General features: G+C 43.3%; 1 protein-coding gene across 1 annotated transcript in view; it reads right to left on the bottom strand.

Annotated features, from left to right (window-relative positions):
* Nucleotides 1-12,741, bottom strand: part of ASB13 (ankyrin repeat and SOCS box containing 13) — a 29,278-nt gene extending 16,537 nt beyond the window's left edge. The window contains exon 1 of the mRNA XM_006158461.3: nucleotides 12,315-12,741. Within this exon, the coding sequence (XP_006158523.2) occupies nucleotides 12,315-12,726 (412 nt within the window). The 5' untranslated portion in view covers nucleotides 12,727-12,741. The remainder of the gene's footprint in view (nucleotides 1-12,314) is intronic.
* Nucleotides 12,742-20,004: the final 7,263 nt, after the last annotated feature.

The following is a 20,004-nucleotide window of genomic DNA, read 5'->3' as shown; positions in this document are numbered from 1 at the left end:
TTATGTGAGAGTCCAATTATGTGAGATGTAACCATTATGTCATCTGCTGGCCCCTGTGCCCAAATTTTACCAAGAGCACTTCTACAAACCTTACTGGGGAAGAACTGCTCAGTTAGGTATTAATGATTATCAGTTCTGTCCTCATTTCTACCCTGTGTAAGCCCCCACCCCTACTCCACCAGGGGCATTGAATCCAGAGGCTAAGAGCTCTCTAGGACCAGAGCTGCTCAGAACTGCTCAGGTCTCAACCTCAATTTTAAAAGAAAATCTAATTTTATTTCTTTATTCGGCCAGTCTATAAAGAAAATGCAACTAGTTGCAAATTTTCTAGTGAATTAACATCAGCTGCAATGGTCTTAGGGCAGCCATTGAGAGTGGAGATCAGAAGAAACAGATAAAAATAATAAAAACTTCTAAAAGAGAGAGAGAAATAAAAATGCCAAAGAGCATAATCAACAGCATGAAAAAGCAACCCATAAGTGGGAGAAAAGTTTTGCAAATCATATATCTACCTAGGAAATTAAAAAAAAAAAAATCCTACAACTCAAAAACACACACAAAAAAAATCTGATATAAAAATGGGCAAGGGATTTGAATAGACATTTCTCCCAAAAAGATATACACATACAGCCAGCAAGGAGATGCTAGAGAAATGCAAATGAAAACCACAATGAGATACCACTCCACACCCTCTAAGTTTCCTATTATCACAAAAACAAAGTGTTGGCCAAGTTATAGAGAAATTGGAAACTTTGCGCACTGTTGGCGGGGATGGAAAATAGTGCAGCTATTAAGATAAGAAGGTTCTGGGACCAGCAGGTGGTGTGGCGGTTAAGGTGCTGGACACTCCCACATGGCTTACCACGGTTCAAGTCCGGGACCTGGTGGCTTGCTTTCTCACTTTCTCTCTCTCTCTTTGTCTGTCTCTCTCTGATCGAATTAAAATAAATGAATAAATAACTAAAATTAAACAAATAATTCTTTAAAAAAAAAAAAAAGATAAGCAGGTTCCTAGAGAGAACTTGGGAGCAGTCAGGATGAGGTCTGAGGCTAATGGTGGAAGAGCCATGAGGGCAGCAGATGAAGGCGCAACTGTTACCGCGTTTGCAGTGGGTGGTGACCTCGAAGACCCTGGAGACCTTCGTGATGTCAGCGCCCCTGGCCTTCTTGGCAACGCAGGCGACATTGTTGGCCATGGCTATCTTGGCGATGCTGGGGATATTGACAATGTCGGTGAGTTCAGCAATCCTGGCCTTTCTAGAGACACCGACAACCTTGCTGCCCTGGCAAACCTGGTGACCCTGGTACCTTCAGCGACCTGGGAAATCCTGGAGACCTTGGCCACCGTGGCCACCTTGACAGCCCAGGTGATCCTGACAATTCTGGCGACTTTGGCCACACTGGCAACCTTGACAACTTCGGTGGCCCAGACAATCCTGGAGGCCCCAGTGTTACGTGAGAGGCAGCAGCTGCAGCCTGTGGCATTCCTAAGATCCAGCAGGCACTCCACAAGCCAGAACCAGGCAGAGATGCTTTGCCTGCAGCTGGAGGCCCAGCTAACCGACTGCTCCAAATCACCCTCACCATGCCTTCCCCATCACCTGTGGAGGCAGAGATCATCTGCCTGTCCCTGACCCCAAATTCTGAACTCCGAGGGCCAGTTCAGAAGGAGCTTAATGTGAACGGCAGCTCCTGGCTGTACAATTGACTGCCAAAGACCCTGGCCAGCTGCGCATTTCCATCTCTCGCTATCTTGACCAACTTTCCCTGGTCATGGAGATCATCCAATGTGTTGTGCCCCACTTTTTGCTAAGCCTCAGAATGGAAAGGAGGGCTAAGGCTGCCCTTGAGCTCTGTCCTAGGCAGCACATCCTTCCCTAGGACACTGATTCCTGCAGTAGGTGCTACTTTACTGTGGGAGCTGAAATGTTTACCTGGACTGGCCCCTGGACCTCAGGGTCTGCTAGCTTTGTTTGGTAATTACATGTTTGTCACTGTAGAAAATAAATCTGAGCTAAAGAAGGAAGGAAGAAAGGGAAGAAGGAAGGAAGGAGGGAAAGAAGAAAAAGAAAAACAGTAGTTCCTCAAAACATTAAACATAGAATTACCATATTATTCAGCAACTGTATCCCTGGGTATACACCCAAAAAAATTAAAGCACGTTCTCAAAGAGATATTATTTGCACGCCCATGTTCATAGGAGCATTATTCACAATAGTTAAAATGTGAAAACACCCAGTATCCATGAATGGATGAATAAGTAAGCAAAATGGGATATATACATGCAATTAAATACTATTCAGTTTAGAAAGGAAGGGGATTCTGTCACATACAATATGACAGAAGAACCTTAAAGACATTATGCTCAATGAAATAAACCAGTCACAAAGAGATAAATATTGTGTTCCCATTTCTATGAGGAATCTGGAGTAATCAAATTCATAGAGACAGAAAGCAGAATGCGGGTTGCTGCCTGGGGAAGAGGGGAATGGAAAGTTAAGTGTTTAGTGGGGACAGAGTTTCAGTTTTGCAAGATGAAAAAGTTCTAGAGACCTGCTTCTCAATGTGAGTATACATTAACCCTACTGAACGGTACACTTAAAAATGACTACTACAGGGCCAGTAGTCGGTGTGGTGGATGGGGGGAGCTGGATTCCCACATGGCAGACCATGGTTCAAGTCTCAGACCTGGTGGCTTGCTGTCTCGCTTTCCCTTTCTCTCTCTCTCTCTCTCTCTCTTTCCCCCCCTCCCCCCGTGGTCAAATTAAAAAAAAACTAACAATAACAAATGGAATTAAATAAATAAATAATTCTTTAAAAAAAATGACTACTATGGTAAGTTCTTTGTTATGTGTTCTTTACCACAGTTAAGACTTTTTTCATTATTACAAATGAAAAAGTAACCAATAGATAGGGGAGGACCTGAGGTGAGGAGTAGACTGCCATCCCAGACTGTCCTCAACAGGGGACAGCTTCACAGTGGGGAAGGGGTAGACACCTGGGTGCACCTTGACACCTTTCTCGACACCCACCTCCAGGGAGAGGAGAGAGCCACTCCACACAAAGACCAACACCCGCACCAGCAGGTCAGCATCCCAGTGAAAAGCTAAGGAGAGGGCAAGATGTGCTCATGAACCTTAAATCTACTAAGGGGACATTGTCAGTAACCAAATGCACTGGCCAGGCATGACCAGAGGCAGTGTGCAGCCCTGCACCTGGACCTCAGTTGTGACAAGGTGCACTCTCCAGAATTTCTGCACCATCTCCCTTGGGGGAGGAACTGCTTTGAAATCTGAGACGCTACTGAGACCCTATGCTGTTCTGGCAAGTTCTCTCTGGGACTGCAATTCTGCCCCTAAATCCCAGCTTCAGCTGCCTCATAATTGGTCTCTGGTTGGCCTCTCTCTAAAGCACCTACATCACAAGTCAGTCATGTGGGGCCTCCTCATAATCCTCCCATGGCTCCTTTTTCCAGGATAAAATCTGCATGCAGCCTACTCAGCCTGACATGACACAGTCCTACCCTTTCCAGTCACCCCACTACCACCGTACCAATGCCATTCCTCTACACAGCAACCCACTCCGGCAAAGAATGTTTTCAAAACGCCATCAAGGACACCTTCAAGACAAAGCTGATTTGCATGCTGGCTTTGAATCAGGGTCCAATATCCAAGACGCACTCTGAAATGTAGCAGAGGCAGGGAATTTTGTTCAAAGTAAATCATTAAGGGGCATCTGGGGTCCTGGCTGCAGAAATATCATTTCTGAATTGAAAACAATCTACAGACTCTGGAATAAGCTCTTATCCCAAAATACGCCAGGAAATATTCTTGAAATGATGAGGGATAGCCCTCCTCTGTGTCCCATCAACAAATGTAATACAAGTGGAAGAGGGAGGTGGTCGACCATGCAGCTGGGAAACCACACCAAAAGAACCAGAAACCGGGTAACACTGGAAGCTCCCGGAGGGTTTTCTAAAGGCTGATCTCCAAGGACTCATCTTCAGCTCTCCAGGAAAAGTCAGGGATTCTTTGTGACTTATCCCCCAGGATCCCAGAAAGCTCAGTTACATGCACTTATGGTAGAGCTGAAAAGAAGTTTAGAAATCCTTTACAGTCAATGCTCCCAGAAAAGACCAGAAAAGTGTACTAACCATTCATCTCTGCCTATTCCCCAAACTGTGTTGACAGAGCAGTAAAGAAATAAAAATGGGGGAGAACATAAACTTACAAGGACAAAGAGATCGGCCTCTGGGGGATTATCCCTCTCCCTAAAGCCTAAGGAAGACGAATGGTTGTAATAACTAAAAACAATATGGTGAGGAGGCTGGCACAAAGTGGGTGCTTAATAAATGTTCATCATTATCGTCCATGTCTAATAGCGCAGCCTGAATTGAAGTTTTATTGCCCAGCTGCAGTCGAGTGTAGGTAACACCACTGTTCAGGAGGCTGAAAGCCACATGGGAGGCTGGGGTTTGGTTCCCAGGCCCACCTGAATACATGGGAATGGTGGTCATACTTTAACCCTAGCTAATTGGAAGGCTGGGGCAGGAAGACTGCAACACAGGAAGACTCTCAAAAATACTTATCTTTCTCTCTTTCTCGCTCTCTCAAAATGAAAAAAAAAAAACAAAAACTTTTTAGCATACTTGAAATTACCAGTCACTTTGGTGTTCAAGAAAAATATATATATATCTTTATTTTTATATGTAGAAGCCCAATCTTAAAAATCTGAGCCAAGTGTCTGGTTGCTTCTTAAGGTATTTTTCAATGACATCTTTTAAATGTTTTAATTAGGAATCTCCAAAATAGCTTTTCAGCAAACCTGAGGTTGAAGAGCATACTGTGTGCTTTTAAGAAGCATTCAATGAAGTAAAAATGAAATATAAAATGTTTGCCTTCTTAGAGGAACAAAAGAGTCAAAACTCTATACAAAAATGAAAAAGAAAGTAAAAGAGAATAAGCGGAAGGCAAAGACAAAAGAGAAAAGTGAGAACGACTGCGTAAGGAGTAAAAGACAACCGGGGGAAGGGCAGAGGTGTCAGGAAGGCAGTGCCTAAGAAGTCATGGGCATGTCCTCTGGACAGACCTTGGTGAAAACATAATTAGGTCTGTTCACCTTCAACCTTTCCTGCCCCGACTCGGAGGCGACCTCCTCCTCACCTCTCACCGATTAGCTCCTCTCCATCTCCCTCCCGGCATCTGGTCCACCTGGAGGTGCTATGACCCCTGGAAGAGGCTGTTCCTTCCACTTGCAGGGAGCAGGAGCCTGGGCTTGGGCTGGAAAGGCCTCAACTCCCCCGAATCCCCGGTCTTCCTTGTCTCAGTTGAGGGATGTGAGTTTTTACTTCATTCAATCTCAGTTTCCTTATGATGGGCGGTAACCTTTTACGTGTTGTATGGAGAAAGTAAAACACAGGTGTGCCCTGTTTTGCCCATAAAAGTGTTCAGTATTTGGAATTTATCATCATTTGTTTTAATACCTTCCTTAACCATAAATAGGCTTTTCTCTTTTTTTTTTCAAATAATTATTTTATTTAACTTTATTTATTTATTTTAATTTGACCAGAGGGCAAGAGTACAAGCCGCCAGGTCCAGGACTTCAAACCATGGTCAGCCATGTGAGAGTTCAGCGCCCTTAACCACCACACCACCTGCTGGCCCCCATAAATAGGCTTTTCTATTTGTTAACAAGTCCTCTTTGAATTCCTTTCTTAGATACACTTTCCACTCTGAGTATCTCTCAACTCCTTAAAGAATGTCCTGGATTACTACCCTATTGGTGTCTCTATTTCTTCCCCCAAGGAAAAAGAATAATAGTGCTGGGAGTAGCAGGTGGTGTGGTGGTTAAGGTGCTGGACATTCCCACATGGCTGACCATGGTTCGAGTCCTGGACCTGGTGGCTTCCTTTCTCACTTTCTCTCTCTCTCTCTCTCTCAGGTCAAATTAAAATAAATGAATGAATAAATAAAATTAAATAAATAATTTGTTTTAAAAAGGGGGAGATAAGCAGTTGGCATAATGGCTATGTCGCTGGACTCCCATGTAGTCGACCACAGTTCGAGCCCGAACCTGGTGAGTTAAACTCACACCAGGCGCATATGTGTACATACCCAAGATCCTGAGAGGAGAATGGAGGAGAAGAGATTATGGTGTGGCCATCCCCCTGGGGGGTGACTTCTCACTTTCTGTCTCTCTGTCTCTCTCTGTCTTTCTGGCGAGCGCACATACCCTATAGAAAGAACCTCTCTCCGAAAAAAAAAAAGTCTCCGATAAATAAAAAGGAGGGGGGGACCAGCAGGTGGTGTGGTGGTTAAGGGTTCTGGACTCCCACCTGGTTGACCGCAGTTCAATTCCTGGACCTAGTCACTTGCTCTCTCACTTTCCCTCTCTCTTACTCTGTCTCTCTCTGTTCAAATTTAAATAAATAAATAAAGTTAAATAAATTAACTCTTTAAAAAAATAAAAAAGAATGATAGTGCTGGGGACATTCTCACTAAACACAGATCTTCTCTGTTCTTTCTCCCAAAGATCCCACTAAACTGAGAGTCAATTGTTGGAAGCAGGAAGGATGGCATAAATTCACATAAACAAATGAAAAACAATGACCAGCTTGTGGCATGGTGGTTAAAGCAGCTGGATCCCTCATTGCCTACTGTAGGGTTCGAGTCCTGGACCTAGCAACTTGAAAAACTCTCCAGGCATCTGTGAATGAGTGCCCAAAATCCTGAGAGGAGAATGAAACAGGGATTTCGACAGGAGGGCCAGCTCCATGGCATAGTGGTAATTCACTGATCAAGAGAAGCTGAATCCCAAGTAGCAACCAGAGGGATTCAAATCCCTGACCCTGTTGGCCTTACTCAGAATAGCACACGAGTGCACAAGATTCCATGGACTGGAGCACTGGGGAAGGGAGTTACAACATGACCAAACCCTGTGGAGGGTGCTCATATTTCTCTATTTCTCTCTTTCTTACTTTCAATCATATCCATGCAAATTCACTCTATCATGAATAAATAGAAAACTGAAAACAAAACAAAATAACTTAGGGGAGCTACAGAGCAGACTACATGTAATAACCAACTTAGTAGGAATGAAGGGCAGGTTCAAGCCCAGGGTTGGGTCCCAGGAGCTAGCAAAGAGCAGGTAGGTCAAGCTTTCAGAACCAGAGGCACTACATAGCCCTGAGATGAGGCTGGAAACAGAGGAACTGGCAAATCCTGTAAAGAACAGGAGAACATTTTCCACCCCTTCGGGCACCCCCAGCTCCTCACCACAGCAGGAAGATGCAAGGTTGCAGGGGGAGGGGCCTGACTCTAAACTAAACAGAAAGTGAGTCCTATCAGTTTCCCAGGTGCCTAAACACACTGAGAGAACCACTAGAGCTCTGGCAGAGTCTGGGGGAAAATCAGAGATTGAGTATGGGAAAAAGTAAACAGGTAAACAGAACTGTTGTTACCTACAAGAAAATCAAAAGTTTACACAAGGAGGGAACCAGCAGTTAGCATAATGGCTATGTCGCTGGACTCCCACGTAGTTGACCACGGTTCGCGTCCCGGACCTGGTGGCTTAAAACTCACGCCGGGCGCGTGTGCGTGTGTGCCCAAGATCCCGAGAGGAGAAGAGAGGAGAAGGGATTGCGGCGTGACCATCCCCCCTGGGGAGTGATTTCTCGCTTTCTGTCTCTATGTCTCTCTCTATCTGGCGAGCGCACGTGCCCTACAGCGAAAACCTCTTCCCCCAAAAATAAAGGTTACACAAGGAGAAAATTGTAATCTTGGTATAGCAAGGAGCTCAGCTGCAATAACCACAGTCAAAATATTGTAGACACTGAGTACTGATTTAAACAAAACATATAATACTATCGGAGGACCCTATCTAGGTCAGAGGAGAGACACCTACTGAGCGGAGTTTCATCTACAGGGAATGTAGAATTTCAAAGTCAAGAAATCACACTATCAGCATATTATTTAGACAAATGGAAGTAAACCAGATGACCAGCTAAAAGATTTAAAAGTAGTTGCCTCGGGGCTAGCAGGTGGTGTGGTGGTTAACGTGCTGGACTCCCACATGGCCAACCACGGTTTGGGTACCGGACCTGGCAGCTTGCTTTCTCACCTTCCCTCTCTCTCTGTCTCTCTTTGGTTAAATTAAAATATAATAACAATAAATAATAAAAAAAAATCAGTTTAAAAAAATAGTTGCCTCTGGGGAGGGAAATTAGGGAAGTGTAAGCAAGGTTAGAAAAAGACAAATTTTTCATATGTCTTATGGTTCTATTAGACTTATTCAAGCTACTTACATGTTATATCCATGAAAAGTAAATATATTTTTTAATTTGCTAGCAGGCACATGCACTCAGTGGAGAGAAGCAGAGACAGAGAAGTGAGAAAACACCTCTTTCCCCCATGGGAGATGGTCATGCCACAATCCCTTCTCCGTTTCTCCTTTAGTATTTTGGGCACACGTGCACACATGCCTGGCGTGTTTTTCAAGTCACCAGGTCTGGGATTCAAACCATGTAGTCAGTCATGTGGGATACAGCTGCCTTAACCACCATACCACTGGCAGACCCCAAAAATTATATTTTAAAAGCTAACCAGGGGACCAGCAGTTAGCATAATGGCTATGTCGCTGGACTCCCACGTAGTCGACTACGGTTCGCATCCTGGACTCGGTGGCTTAAAACACACTGGGCGTGTGTGTGTGCGTGCCCAAGATCCTGAGAGGAGAATAGAGGAGAAGGGATTGCGGCGTGGCCATCCCCCCTGGGGGGTGATTTCTCGCTTTCCGTCTCTCTGTCTCTCTCTGTCTGTCTGGCAAGCACACACGCCCTATAGTGAAAAACCTCTAAAAAAAAAAAAAAAAACAGCTAACCAGAAGTCCTTTATAAGATCTCATTAACCCATTTTAGAAAAACAAAGTAGAGCAAAAGTTTGCTTAAGACCACACAGCATGGAATCTGATTCCAAAGCTAGTCCTCTTCCCAGTGCTCCAGGCTCACAGATGAGTGTCCATATGATGCATCCTGTTCCTCCGAACTAACCCACCTGGACGTGAGGTACATTTCCTGATTCAGTGCAAAACCAAACATCCCTTAGGACCATTCAGCATCGTGGGGATTGTTGACTCTAGTTCTTAATAAACATGTTAAATATACTCCGGCCCAAACAGCCACTAGTTAGTACTTCTGGCTTTGCCTTTCCAACCCATCAAAGTCAAATTCTTGAAGCCTGACCAGTTGCAAACATCTTCCAATGCATTTCACTGTTCTGTTTTGTTTTGTTTTCTATATGGACAAGAAGTACAGGTAAGTTCAGATCTGCAGCCTTAAAAATTTTCTTTCTGTAGTCTTTCCTAGTGGTTTCTGAGCGATCCTTGATATTTCTGCACAGGTGGATAGAATTCGTCCACCTCTGCCTCCATATTCCTGGCAGACCACCATTTATGAAATTGCACAGGGTCCTATAGATGGAGTATGACATAAGTATTAAAGCCCCCCTATAATTCTGTCCTCTAGAACTATGCAATGAAACAGCTAGTAGAGTGAAACTTCGACCAAGAAGGCCCTTAGATATTTGACTCAACAGGCACCTTTGACTGAGGTCCAAAACAACCTGACCATGAAGACGTCTGCTTTATTTTGTAATGGGATGCATCTGTCTTTGCTTATGCCTAAAAATATACTGTTTGGTCACAGCCACGATAGAACAGGTAACTAGCTCTATTCTACTTTTCTGCGCATTTGTTCATTTCAGCAGGTAGAAAAGGACATTTTTAATTGCAGGTTTGGTAAGAAGCTAAGAAGCCAACAAGCAGATCACAGGGCACAGACTTAAAAAGTTTTTTTAGGGGGCCAGTCCTGGTGGATAAAGGACCTGGATCTCACATGACCCACTGCATGCTTTGGGTCCCAGACCAGGATACTTGAGAAGCATGCTATATGTGTGTGCCCAAAATCCTGAGAAGACGGATATTAGAGAAGGGATTGCAGCATGACCATTCCCCATAGGGGATACCTCTCTCTCTCTCTCTTTCTCTCTTTTTTTTTTCTCTCTCTCCCTGGTGAGCTCATGTGCCCTCTGACAAAAAAAAAAGTTTTCACAGTTTTTAACCTGTGAGTAACCTAATTTGAGCCTAGACTGCTCATGGGAGAACCAGAGAATCAAAATTCTCCGATCACTTCCATAATTCTACTTTTTAAAATAGCCACTAGCCTGCATCATTCACGATACCTAAAGTGTGGATACAATCCAAGTATCCGTTGACGGGTGAACAGATAACTGAAATGTGCTACAAAGGTGCAGTCGAATATTTGATAGGAACGGCATGAGATTTTTAGGGAAAAACAAGCAACAACCCAGAAACGACCAAAAGAACACCTGCGTTTCAACTCAGCTTTGCTATTTTCCAGCCGTGTGACCTCAGTTTCATCTCTAAATGATCAATAATGGTGACTATCTTGCAGCTTTTGAAGGGCTGAAGCTAGGTATCGCATAAAACTTGGCAGCTTACTGGCTCTATCCTTGGCCCAGAAGCTGTCTCTCCTTTTTCTCACCTTACCTCCCCCTAAAGGTTCTGACACCCCAGAGAACAAAGACCTGTGTTTAGAGTCCTTGGCTGAGAATAACTAACAATTAGCAGCTGTATTGGTTAGAAACTTAAATCTCTGTATAACCCTTTTTCATCTTTCGTCTGCTCCTTCCTTCCAAGTCAGAAGCTCTCGCCTATGGGGGCTGAATATAGGAACTGCTTTTCCAACTTTGCCAATAGACCTCAGATCAATAATTATTTGTCTTACATTTGCTAAGTTATAAACATTGGATTCCTTTTAGAGTGTGGCTCACCCTAAAATCTTTGTACTTACTGAAAAAGCCATATCGTAAGACTATAATCTCTACCTCTACGAGATAGTATACTATGAAAACACAGAAAATCTAAATGCTTTGGTGGGAGTACACCACATACATAGAATTTGAGGTCAGATTGTTAAAACAGGGTAACGCTCCTGTGGTCTGCCTCGACTTCTGGGAGAGCAGTGTTGTTTTGGATCCAACACATTCAGCTTATTCATTTGGTCGGGAGAAAAAAATGTCAGCCGGACATATTTTTTGAGAAATACATTAAATAAAATACTGACAATGTCGGCAATAGTTGAACCTTAGAGTCTGTGCATCCAGCAGTTTGAGTGTGCATTTCTTCCACAAATACATTCCTTAATGGACTATGCAGGAAGCATACTCAAAAATAATGCTGTGTTACTGAAGCTGTTACTGAAAAAAAATAATAAAATATTTAAGTAGGTGTCAGTGGCGAGATGGCCATGCTTATTCAATGGAGCAAATCAAATACAGGGCAAACCCTTGCCTGGGAAGGAATGCCCAGTAAAAACAGAAGCTTATTAAACTGCCTTTGAGCATATGGAAAGTGGTTGTCTTGCAAAATCAGCTTTGCCTTGCTATGACTGCAATTTCTTCTTCAGTTAAATTTACTCTTAAGGTTTTTAGCTTTTATTTGCCCTGTTTTTACCAGTGTAAAAATATCTTAGAAGTTTTTTTTGTTTTCTTTCCAGGCTTTCCAAGTGCTTTCACCATTCAATTCATTGCCATATTATTTTTACATAGGATGGAAGAAGTTCGAGTTCCCAAAGAATGTCCCTTGCCCTCAAATCTATCTATTTTATTTGTGGGTCGCCCATGTGGTACTGAAGCCGCGTGTAGACTCGAGGTCACATTTTTCACAGAGCCACGATGTCCTGAGGGCTTGCCTCATTCTGGCGTCACAGCTGGCATGTATAAGTAGGATGCTCAGGACACTGCGCCACTGCCCCACAGGGCGTGTGGGAGCCCCACAGCGGACTGGTCCCAGGGATGCCCAACTAACGGGTCCCGTGGGCATTTGCCCGGCTTTCCTGGAACCGGGCAGTGGCCCCTCACCAGCCCGGTGACTTCCTCATTGTGCGCGGCGTCGCAGCAGATCTGCGGTTTTGAAACTGCACACCTGGTGCGTCATTCGGCTGACAAGCCCTGCAGCGCGCGTGCCCAGCACGAGAGCCGGGTCTGAGATGCTTGGGTCACCTGACTCCTGCTGCAACCGCAACCTACCCACCCAAACACCCCGGCAACAACCCCGAACTGGATGCGTCACCACCCCCGGGTCGAAGGCCTTAAGATGCGCCTTTCTATCCCCACGAGTCGGCTCTGGCAGTCTCCCCCTTTCTCAGATCTCCACTCTCTGCCCCGCGCCCCCGGCAGCCGCAGCCGCAGCGCCCCGCACATAACCACCGCGCCCAGGGAGCAGGGCCCCGCACATACCCACGTCGCCCAGGTAGCAGCCTTCAGCAGCCTGGGGCTCCATGCAGCTTGGCTGCCGGGTGCCCCAGCCCCGCGCCGGGTGACTCTCGGCGCTAGGACCAGGGTCGCTGGGCGGGGCCAACTGCGCCCGCCGCGCGTCGGCCGGAGGTGGCCGAGTGCCGGGACTTGTAGTTCCTGTCGCCGTCCTGGCGCGGTTCCTGGTACACCGGCCAGTGCTCGACGCGGTCCACGTTTCCCTACTCCGTTTTCGCCGCGCTTTGCTGGGTTGCTGAGGAGTGTATATGCTTGTTTGTGCAAATCGTGTCCTATGTACGCAAGTGTCCTTGCGTCCTTGTGCAAAACATGCATTTGTGTGTAAGTATGTGTCCGTGTGTCCATGTGTCTGCCCAAGTACGTATCCGTGTGTAAACATGTGCCTGTGTGCCCATGTGAAAAAGACATCCTGTGCAAGCACGTGCCCACGTGTCTTTGTGCAAAGCATGTGCCCACGTGCAAAATATGTGACCTATGTAATCATCTGTCCTTGTGTAAAACATATCCATGTGCAAAAGTGTGTTCTGTGCAAGCATGTGTCCATGTATCTGTATCCAAAACACATGTCCTGCTCCCAAAACTCACTCCTATCCTTTGCATTAACCATGCCCAGGAAACTGCCAAAGTTCGGTGGTTTACTTTCAAGAAATCTAGGAGAACTGGTGTTCATAATCCCTCATTCTTTAAATGCTTTAAGGTAAATCTTAAATTTCAAATTGTTCACATATATTTAAAAAAAAAAAAAAAAGAGGCCTCTTTACAGAGATTTTTATGTTTTTCCTCAAGTTGCCAGAGGGAGGAACTGTGCACTTATCAGAACTGGGCAGGGAGCACCCCCTAGTGGGGCATGGTAAGGACACAATCCCTTCTCTGTTCTCCAACCTTTGGGATTTTGGACACCTCCCTGTGGGATCTGACCACCATGTGGGATCCACTTCCTCTAACCACCAGGTTAGGGGCTGGTCCTGGGGGCGGTGCCGGGGGGCAGGGAGAGGGGGTCAATCCAATGTTCACCTAAGAAGCAGGTTTCCACCTGGAAGAAATGAAGGCTTTGTTCCCCAAATTACTCTACTATCGAATACTGGAGTTTTGGGGGTTTGTTTTGTTTTGTTTTTCCCCTTCCGAAGTCATTTCCAAAGTTCAGAAGGTTTAACTTAGCCAAAGTTGTAACCTTGTCAGGAGATTCTTTCCTCACCTGTCCTGCACATAAATGTAGAGGTCAATTTGGGCTCAAAGTAAAAATACCAGGAATCTTCAATCTGGAAACAGATAAGGACTAACAGAGAGAGGACATTTTGCCCTCTCACTAGGCCTCACTGATGACCCCAATCTTTATTTTCAGTCCTCTAGTTCAGAGACGTTGAACCATATCCAAGGGAATCCGAAACTCCTGGGAATTCAGAGCCCCAAGCTTAGGGAATGAAATTTTAACCCTGCTTATTTCTTTTTTGCTATTTGTCTACCAAAATTAGACTCTTGAATTTCTCTACAAGTTTTCTGTATTTTCTACTAAGTGTAATAGATTTTGTATGCTATGTTTTCCGTGACCACGTGTGTGCTGTATGTTTGTATTTTCTTCCTATTTCTTCCTTGACAAAGTATCATCTAGATGTGAGTATAGATCACATAGCATCACATACAATATATGTATTCATGTGTGTATGTGCGTTACGCAAGCATTTGCTTATCCTTTGCTTATACGGTAATGTCTTTTCCTTCAATCTGTTGTTCAAACTTCAATTTTTTCTTGCAGAAGAATTTTCTGAAGTTTTCATATATTCAGAAATACATTCTCTGAAAGTATTTCCTTTTTCTTCAATATTCAGAATATATTTCCCCACCAAGGGCCAGAGTATGAGTGTGTGTATTTCTGTTCTGTTATTCAATCTTTGACCCATCTGGAATTTGTTGCAATGTATAGGATGAAAAGATCTAAGTTCATTATTTTCTAAACCGATATTCACTGAGTAGTAATCTACTTAATGGTTTCAATGTTAATCTCTTTTTATTATATGTTAGTTTCCAATTATCTTTTTTTCTTTTAGATTTTATTTACTTTTCTTTATTCACGATAGCATGTGGAAGCATGAGAGCAGTAGAGAGCAAGAGAGATGAGAACCCTTCACAGGCAGGGTCTGGTCATGCCGTGAAGCCCTCCTGCAGTCCTTCATCTGATTGGATCCTGGGCACTTGAGCACCTACCCAGCATTTTTTTTTTTTTTTGAGAGAGGTTTTCACTATAGGGCGTGTGCGCTCGCCAGACAGACAGAGAGAGACATAGAGACAGAAAGCAAGAAATCACACCCCAGAGGGGATGGTCATGCCGCAATCTCTTCTCCATTCTCCTCTCGGGATCTTGGGCACACACGCACACGCTCCCGGCGTGAGTTTTAAGCCACCAGGTCCAGGACGCGAACCACAATCGACTACGTGGGAGTCCAGCAACATAGCCATTACGCTAACTGCTGGTTCCCCCAGCATGTTTTAGGCTGACTTGGACGAGGTTTAAAACTGTGGTCGCCATCTGGGTTACAGCTTCTTTTTATTATAGCAGTGCATCACAGAGCCAGCCACCAATTATCTTTTGAATCTAATGTAAGAATCTCTGTGATATTAACAAAAGTTTTATTATTCATTTAGCAAATATTTACTGGTTACCAAACCCAAGATAGTAACTTTTAAGTTAACCATCACATAGGGTTTTTAAAATAAGTGTCATTTTATAAGATTATAAAGGAAAAAGATAAAATTGTAGTGTTTTTGTTAGTTTTAAAACTGATGTGACGGCTATTTTGAAAAGTGTGTATTTAGGAATTCCCCACCCGTCATGAACCAAGATGTCTTAAAAGGTTAGTTTTTTTTTTTTTTTTGAGAAGTTTTTGCTATAGGGCACGTGCGCCCGCCAGACAGACAGAGAGAGACATAGAGACAGAAAGCGAGAAATCACCCCCCAGGGGGGATGGTCACGCCGCAATCCCTTCTCCTCCATTCTCCTCTCGGGATCTTGGGCACGCACACACATGCGCCTGGCGTGAGTTTTAAGCCACCGGGTCCGAGACACAAACCGTGGTCGACTACGTGGGAGTTCAACGACATAGCCTTTACGCTAACTGCTGGTTCCCAAGATGTCTTAAAAGGTTAGATTGCCTTTTAGATAGCAAAGCTATAATTTAAACAGTTTTAAAATATGATATATATGTATAGGGCTGGCAGGTGGCATGGTGGTTAAAGGTGCTGGATTCCCACATGACCAACCGTTGTTCAAGTCCCAGGCCTGGCAGCTTACTTTCTCACTTTCCCCCTCTCTCTCTTTCTCACACTGTCCTTCTCTAATCAAATTAAATAAATAAATAAAGATAAATAAAATAATTCTTTTAAAAAATATGTATGACATATAGGAGAGAGCCCACAGAAATAGATTCACTTACATGAAGGAGCCTGGGATTCAAAAGAAAACATACTATAGATGAATGGATTGAAAGAAGGACTCATTCAATAAATTTTATTGAGTCAAATGTTTACTACATGAAAAAAGATAAAATTTGCTTTCTACCTCATATCATACACAAAAATTAGTTTAAGTAGCTTAAGTGTGAAAAAACAGAAATGTGACAATAACATAGGAGAAATTGATAGGCAAGGACTTCTTACACAAGACACAAAAGGCACAAAGCATAAATTAGGAATATATTGATCAATTTGACTTCATTAAAATAAAAAACTTTCAGGACCAGCAGTTGGCGTAATGCCTATGTCACTGGACTCCCATGTAGTCAACCACGATTCAAGTCCCGGACCCAGTGGCTTAAACTCACACCGGGCGCATGTTCGTGCGTGCCCAAGAGCCCGAGGGGAGAATGGAGGAGAAGGGATTACGGCATGGCCATCTTCCCTGGAAGGTGATTTCTCCCATTCTGCCTCTTTGTCTCTCTCTGTCTTTCTGGCGACCACACATGCCCTATAGCAAAAACCTCTCCAATAAATAAATAAATAAATAACTTTAATAGGACAAAAGACATAAACAAACTGGGAATGTAAACCACAGATAGAAGATAGTTGCAACTCATGTAGCAAAAGATTTGTGTCCAGTACAACCTGATACAGTTCTACAAACCAGTGAGAAAAAGATAAACCAACGGGAAAAAAAAAAATTAAACAAAGGATATAAATAGGCAATTTACAGAGAAAATAAAATGGTTAAAAAGAATTGAAATGCTACTGAGATGCCATCTTACACACATTAGCTTGGCAAAATGCCTAAGTTTGACAATAGCAAGGCTTGGTGAGGATGTGAAGAAATAAGAATTCTTGCTTGTAACTAGTAGCTGGGGAAATTGTGGTAACCACACTGGCAAAGCCAAGTAAATTTGAAGATGCTCATTCTTAAGGCTTACCTGGGGCAATCATAGTTTAAGCCACTTGTCACAAAAGAATTATTAATTATCTCTTCTTTTATCGCTAAAGTATCCTGACTCAGAGAAGAAATGGCATGTTCGGGACCAGCAGTTAGCGTACTAGCTATGTCTCTGAACTCCCATGTAGTCAACCGTGGTTCAAGTCCTGAACCTGGTGGCTTAAAACTCACGCTGGGTGCATGTGCATGCATGCCCAAGATCCCGAGAGAAGACTGGAGAAGAAGGGATTGTGGCATGGCCATCCCCCCTGGCGGGTGATTTCTCACTTTCTGTCTCTGTCTCTCTGGTGAGTGCAAAAACCTCTTTTGCTCTGTAGCAAAAACCTCTCCAAAAAAAAAAAAAAAGAAAGAAATGACATGATCACTCCCCACATACCTGTGATGGAACACTCCCATCTCTGAAGGACACGTGCATGAATCTTCACTGCAGGGTTTTGTTTTGTTTTGTTAATTGCCAAAGGACATGCACTCATGAGAGTGAGGGTCCAAGAGTCAGAGAAAGAGAGGAAGAAAGCACTCTAATGGACCATGGTCATCCTGAAATGCCTTCTCCTCCATTTTTCCATCCTGTTGGAATTTGAGGCAGGCTTGCACGCACATGGTTTTCAAGCCCTGGTCAGTCATGTGGGATATGATTCCCTTAACCTTAGACTACCAGGGCCAGTGCACTCAGGACTATTTTCAACAGGAGAAAAAGTGAAAGACATCTAATGGTAAGAGAATGAGTTACTTCCTTAATGGAATGAACTACATATATAGTGTCAACCTGAATAAATATAAAAAATATTGCAATGTTTCATGTCGTGCTTTCTATTTTTATAATTTTTAATTTTTATTTAACTTTATTTATTTTAATTTTTTGACATAAAAGTATGAAATATTTTTCAATTTTTTATTTATATATTTTTTATTATTATTCATACATTAAATCACTATACATCATTTAGATTGTGAAGAGACTTTACCCAGCATGATTTACACCTCAGTCCAGCCCCATTGAGACCACCATACACATCCTCGTCAGATAATAGACCTTATCTGTGTCCCACAAATGTTTTACCTCTCTGTTTTCCCCCCTAATTTCCTATGCTCTTCCCCTTTATTTTAATTTTACCAGAGAGGAACAGAGTGAGAGAAAGAGAGGAAGTGAGAAAGCAAGCTGCCAGGTCTAGGACTTGAACCATGGTCAGCCATATGGGAGTCCAGCGCCCTTAACCACCATGCCACCTGTCGGCTCCTATATTTTCATAGTTTTAAACGTACCTTTCTTTCAGAACTTTATGTGTTTCTTCTGAGAAATAGGAAATAGAAATGTTTATTTTTAATTGTGAGGTATTTCAAACATAGAAAAAATACAGATAATGGCATAACAAATATTTATGTATGTCTGGGGACCAGCTAGTGGTATAGTGGTTGTGGTGCTGGACTCCCACAAGGCTGACTGCAGTTCAAGTTCCGTTCCCAACAGCTTTAAATTCATGCCAGGTGTGTGTGCATGCGTGCCCAAAATCCCAAGAGGAGAATGGAGATGAAGGGATTGTGGCATGGTCATCTCCCTTGGGCAGTGATTTCTCACTTTCTGTCTCTCTTTCTATGTGTGTCTCTGGCAAGCACACATGCCCTATAGCAAAAATCTCTCTGAAAAAAAAATCAAAAATTATATTTTTGGTTTGTGTTTTTATGCAGGGTTTCACTATGTCACAATCCTCCTCCCTCAGCCTCTTGAGTAACCAGTATTACAGGTCAGCCTAGTTTTTTAGGTTGGGCTAGGAAGCAAAGCCAGACCTCCTCATGTGTCCTCAGCCTGCAGAACAGCACCAGCTTACCAGTGTGCACCACAGCTGGCCCAAGAAAAGAAAATGACTTTTAAATTTTAAGTACAAAAGAAAGGGGCAAAGTACATTTAACCTTCTGTGTGAAAAATGCTAAAAAGCTTATAGATGATTTCATATGCATGGGAAAAAAAAAAAACAGAAATGTTCTTTTTTTTTTTTGGAGAGATTTTTGCTATAGGGTGTGTGCACTCGCCAGACAGACAGAGAGAGACATAGAGACAGAAAGCGAGAAATCACCCCCCAGGGGGGATGGTCACGCCGCAATCCCTTCTCCTCCATTCTCCTCTCGGGATCTTGGACATGCACGCACACGCACCCGGCATGAGTTTTAAGCCACCGGGTCCGGGACACGAACCGCGGTCGACTATGTGGGAGTCAGCGACATAGCCATTACACTAACTGCTGGTTCCCCAGAAATGTTCTTAGGATGAGCACACCTCCATTTCAAGGAAATGGTTCCCCTGAGGAGGGAGGGGTACTTTAACTATATCTATAATATATTACTTCTTAAAAAAGAGAGAAAGGTATTTTTCATTTTCTCTATTTTTTTATTTGCCAGAGGGTGTGTGTATTCACCAGAGATACAGAGAGGAAGGGAGAGGGAGAAAGCATCCCCCATGGAGTGATCGTATTGCAATCTCTTCTTCATTTTTCCCATCGTGTCATGATTTGGGGCACACATGCACACATGCCTGGTGTATTTGTCAAGCCATGGGGGTCAGGATTTGAACCACACACTTGGCCATGTGGGATCCGACTCCCTTAACCACTAGGGACCAGCCCCAGAAATATATTCAACACAGCAAGATATTAACATCTGTTTCATCTTTTTTTAATATACTTTATTTATTTATTTATTATTTTTTAATTTGACCAGAGAGACAGAGGGAAAGTGAGAAAGCAAGCCACCAGGCACAGCCACATGGGCAGCCATTGTGGGAGTCCAGCACCTTAACTACCACACCACCTGCTGGCCCCAACATCTGTTTAACCTTTATGAGATATATGTAAGTGTCTGTTATAACATTATCCGTATTTTTTGTGTGTTTGAAATACCTCACAATAAAAAATAAACATTTCTATTTCCTATTTCTCAGAAGAAACATGCAAAGAACTGAAAGAAAGATACGTTTTAAAACTATAACAAGAGGGACCAGCAGGTGGTATGGTGGTTAGGGTGCTGGACACTCCCACATGGCTGACCACGATTCAATTCCTACACCCGGTGGCTTGCCTCTCTCATCAAATTAAAATAAATAAAAATTAAATAAATAATTCTTTAATTAAAAAAAAAACTTTAACAAGAGAAAACATCACATGAAACAATACAATGAATTTAAGCCAAAGTTATATGTCATATTAATAGTTAGAGACGGACAAAATTAATTAAAAGAAAAAGACTATCAAA

The sequence above is a fragment of the Tupaia chinensis genome, unplaced genomic scaffold (genome assembly GCF_000334495.1).
Source record: "Tupaia chinensis unplaced genomic scaffold, TupChi_1.0 Scaffold000598_1, whole genome shotgun sequence".
Lineage (NCBI taxonomy): Eukaryota > Metazoa > Chordata > Mammalia > Scandentia > Tupaiidae > Tupaia > Tupaia belangeri.
This window is presented reverse-complemented; position numbering and strand designations above follow the sequence as displayed.